Below are 1,001 nucleotides of genomic sequence, written 5' to 3' on the forward strand. Positions count from 1 at the left end.
GCCGGGGGAGGCTGGCTGCCAAGTCAGCGCTTGAGGGGAGGGGCCAGGGGGCAACGGGAGGGGCTGCGTGGGGCGGAGAGGGAGGGCGGGGCGTGGGGCGTAGGGCATGATGCCGGCAGTAGCAGGAGCAGGAGCTGCGGTCCCCTTATGTGCTGGAAGCTGGCTGCGCTTGGCGCGCGGGCGGTCAAGATTCTCATTGTGCTGACATCGTGCCCACGCCGCTTCGCCTTGCCATTGGTTCGATAGGGCTGGGAGGTTTGGCAGTGCCACGGCGAGTGGCTGCGGGCGGCCAGCCCCGAGCTCGGGCCGGGCATCAAGGAGCGGTTCGAGTGGGCGGCCACGATCACGGAGGACGAGTGGCGCGCGGCCGATGCGCAGCGGCAGAGGTGCGCCGCCGCCGCCGCCGCCGGCGGCGGCAACCCGCCGCGCCCAAAGCACCGGCAACACCGCGCGGCCAACGGCTTTGCGGGCGCCCCGGTGAATTGCCTGTGAATAAACCGCCAGGCGGCTGCTCGCCTGCGGCAGTGCCACTCATGAGACGGCCCCCGGTCACACCAACCTTCCGACAAGATCTGTCTAGAAGGAAGTTGCTAAATGAAGAATGGTATCTGACGAGGAAAAATGTCGCCTCACCCTTGGTATTTGGTCGAAAACAGGATACGGCAGCATCTGATTGACCTCTTGGGATCAGACGGCGTCCTCGCGCTGCCCACGGCGCCGGGGCCCGCGATCCCAATCGGCACGCCCGGCGCGGCGCTGGAGGACTGGCGGGCGCGGCTGCTGAGCCTGACGTGCATCGCGGGGCTGTCGGGGCTGCCGCAGGTGGGATGGGGCCCGCCGCCGCCGCCGCCATGGCGCTGTCTGCTTGTCTGCCGTTGCAGCTGCGCCGCTATGTAGCACCTCTGCTAGTGGGGCGGCGGAGCCGTATTGGGGTGCCTCGCTCGCCCTTCCCCGGCCCCCCCAGCATCCCCCAAGCACCCCGCATCCCGCTCCCCACCCCC

General features: G+C 69.6%; 1 protein-coding gene across 1 annotated transcript in view; it reads left to right on the forward strand.

Moving 5' to 3' along the window:
• Nucleotides 1–621: 621 nt before the first annotated feature.
• Nucleotides 622–1,001, forward strand: part of MNEG_15795 (amidase) — a gene marked incomplete at both ends in the record, with an annotated part of 995 nt that continues 615 nt past the window's right edge. The window contains one exon of the mRNA XM_014035733.1: nucleotides 622–822. Within this exon, the coding sequence (XP_013891187.1) occupies nucleotides 622–822 (201 nt within the window). The remainder of the gene's footprint in view (nucleotides 823–1,001) is intronic.

The sequence above is a fragment of the Monoraphidium neglectum genome (assembly GCF_000611645.1).
Source record: "Monoraphidium neglectum strain SAG 48.87 unplaced genomic scaffold scaffold05677, whole genome shotgun sequence".
NCBI classification, from domain to species: domain Eukaryota; kingdom Viridiplantae; phylum Chlorophyta; class Chlorophyceae; order Sphaeropleales; family Selenastraceae; genus Monoraphidium; species Monoraphidium neglectum.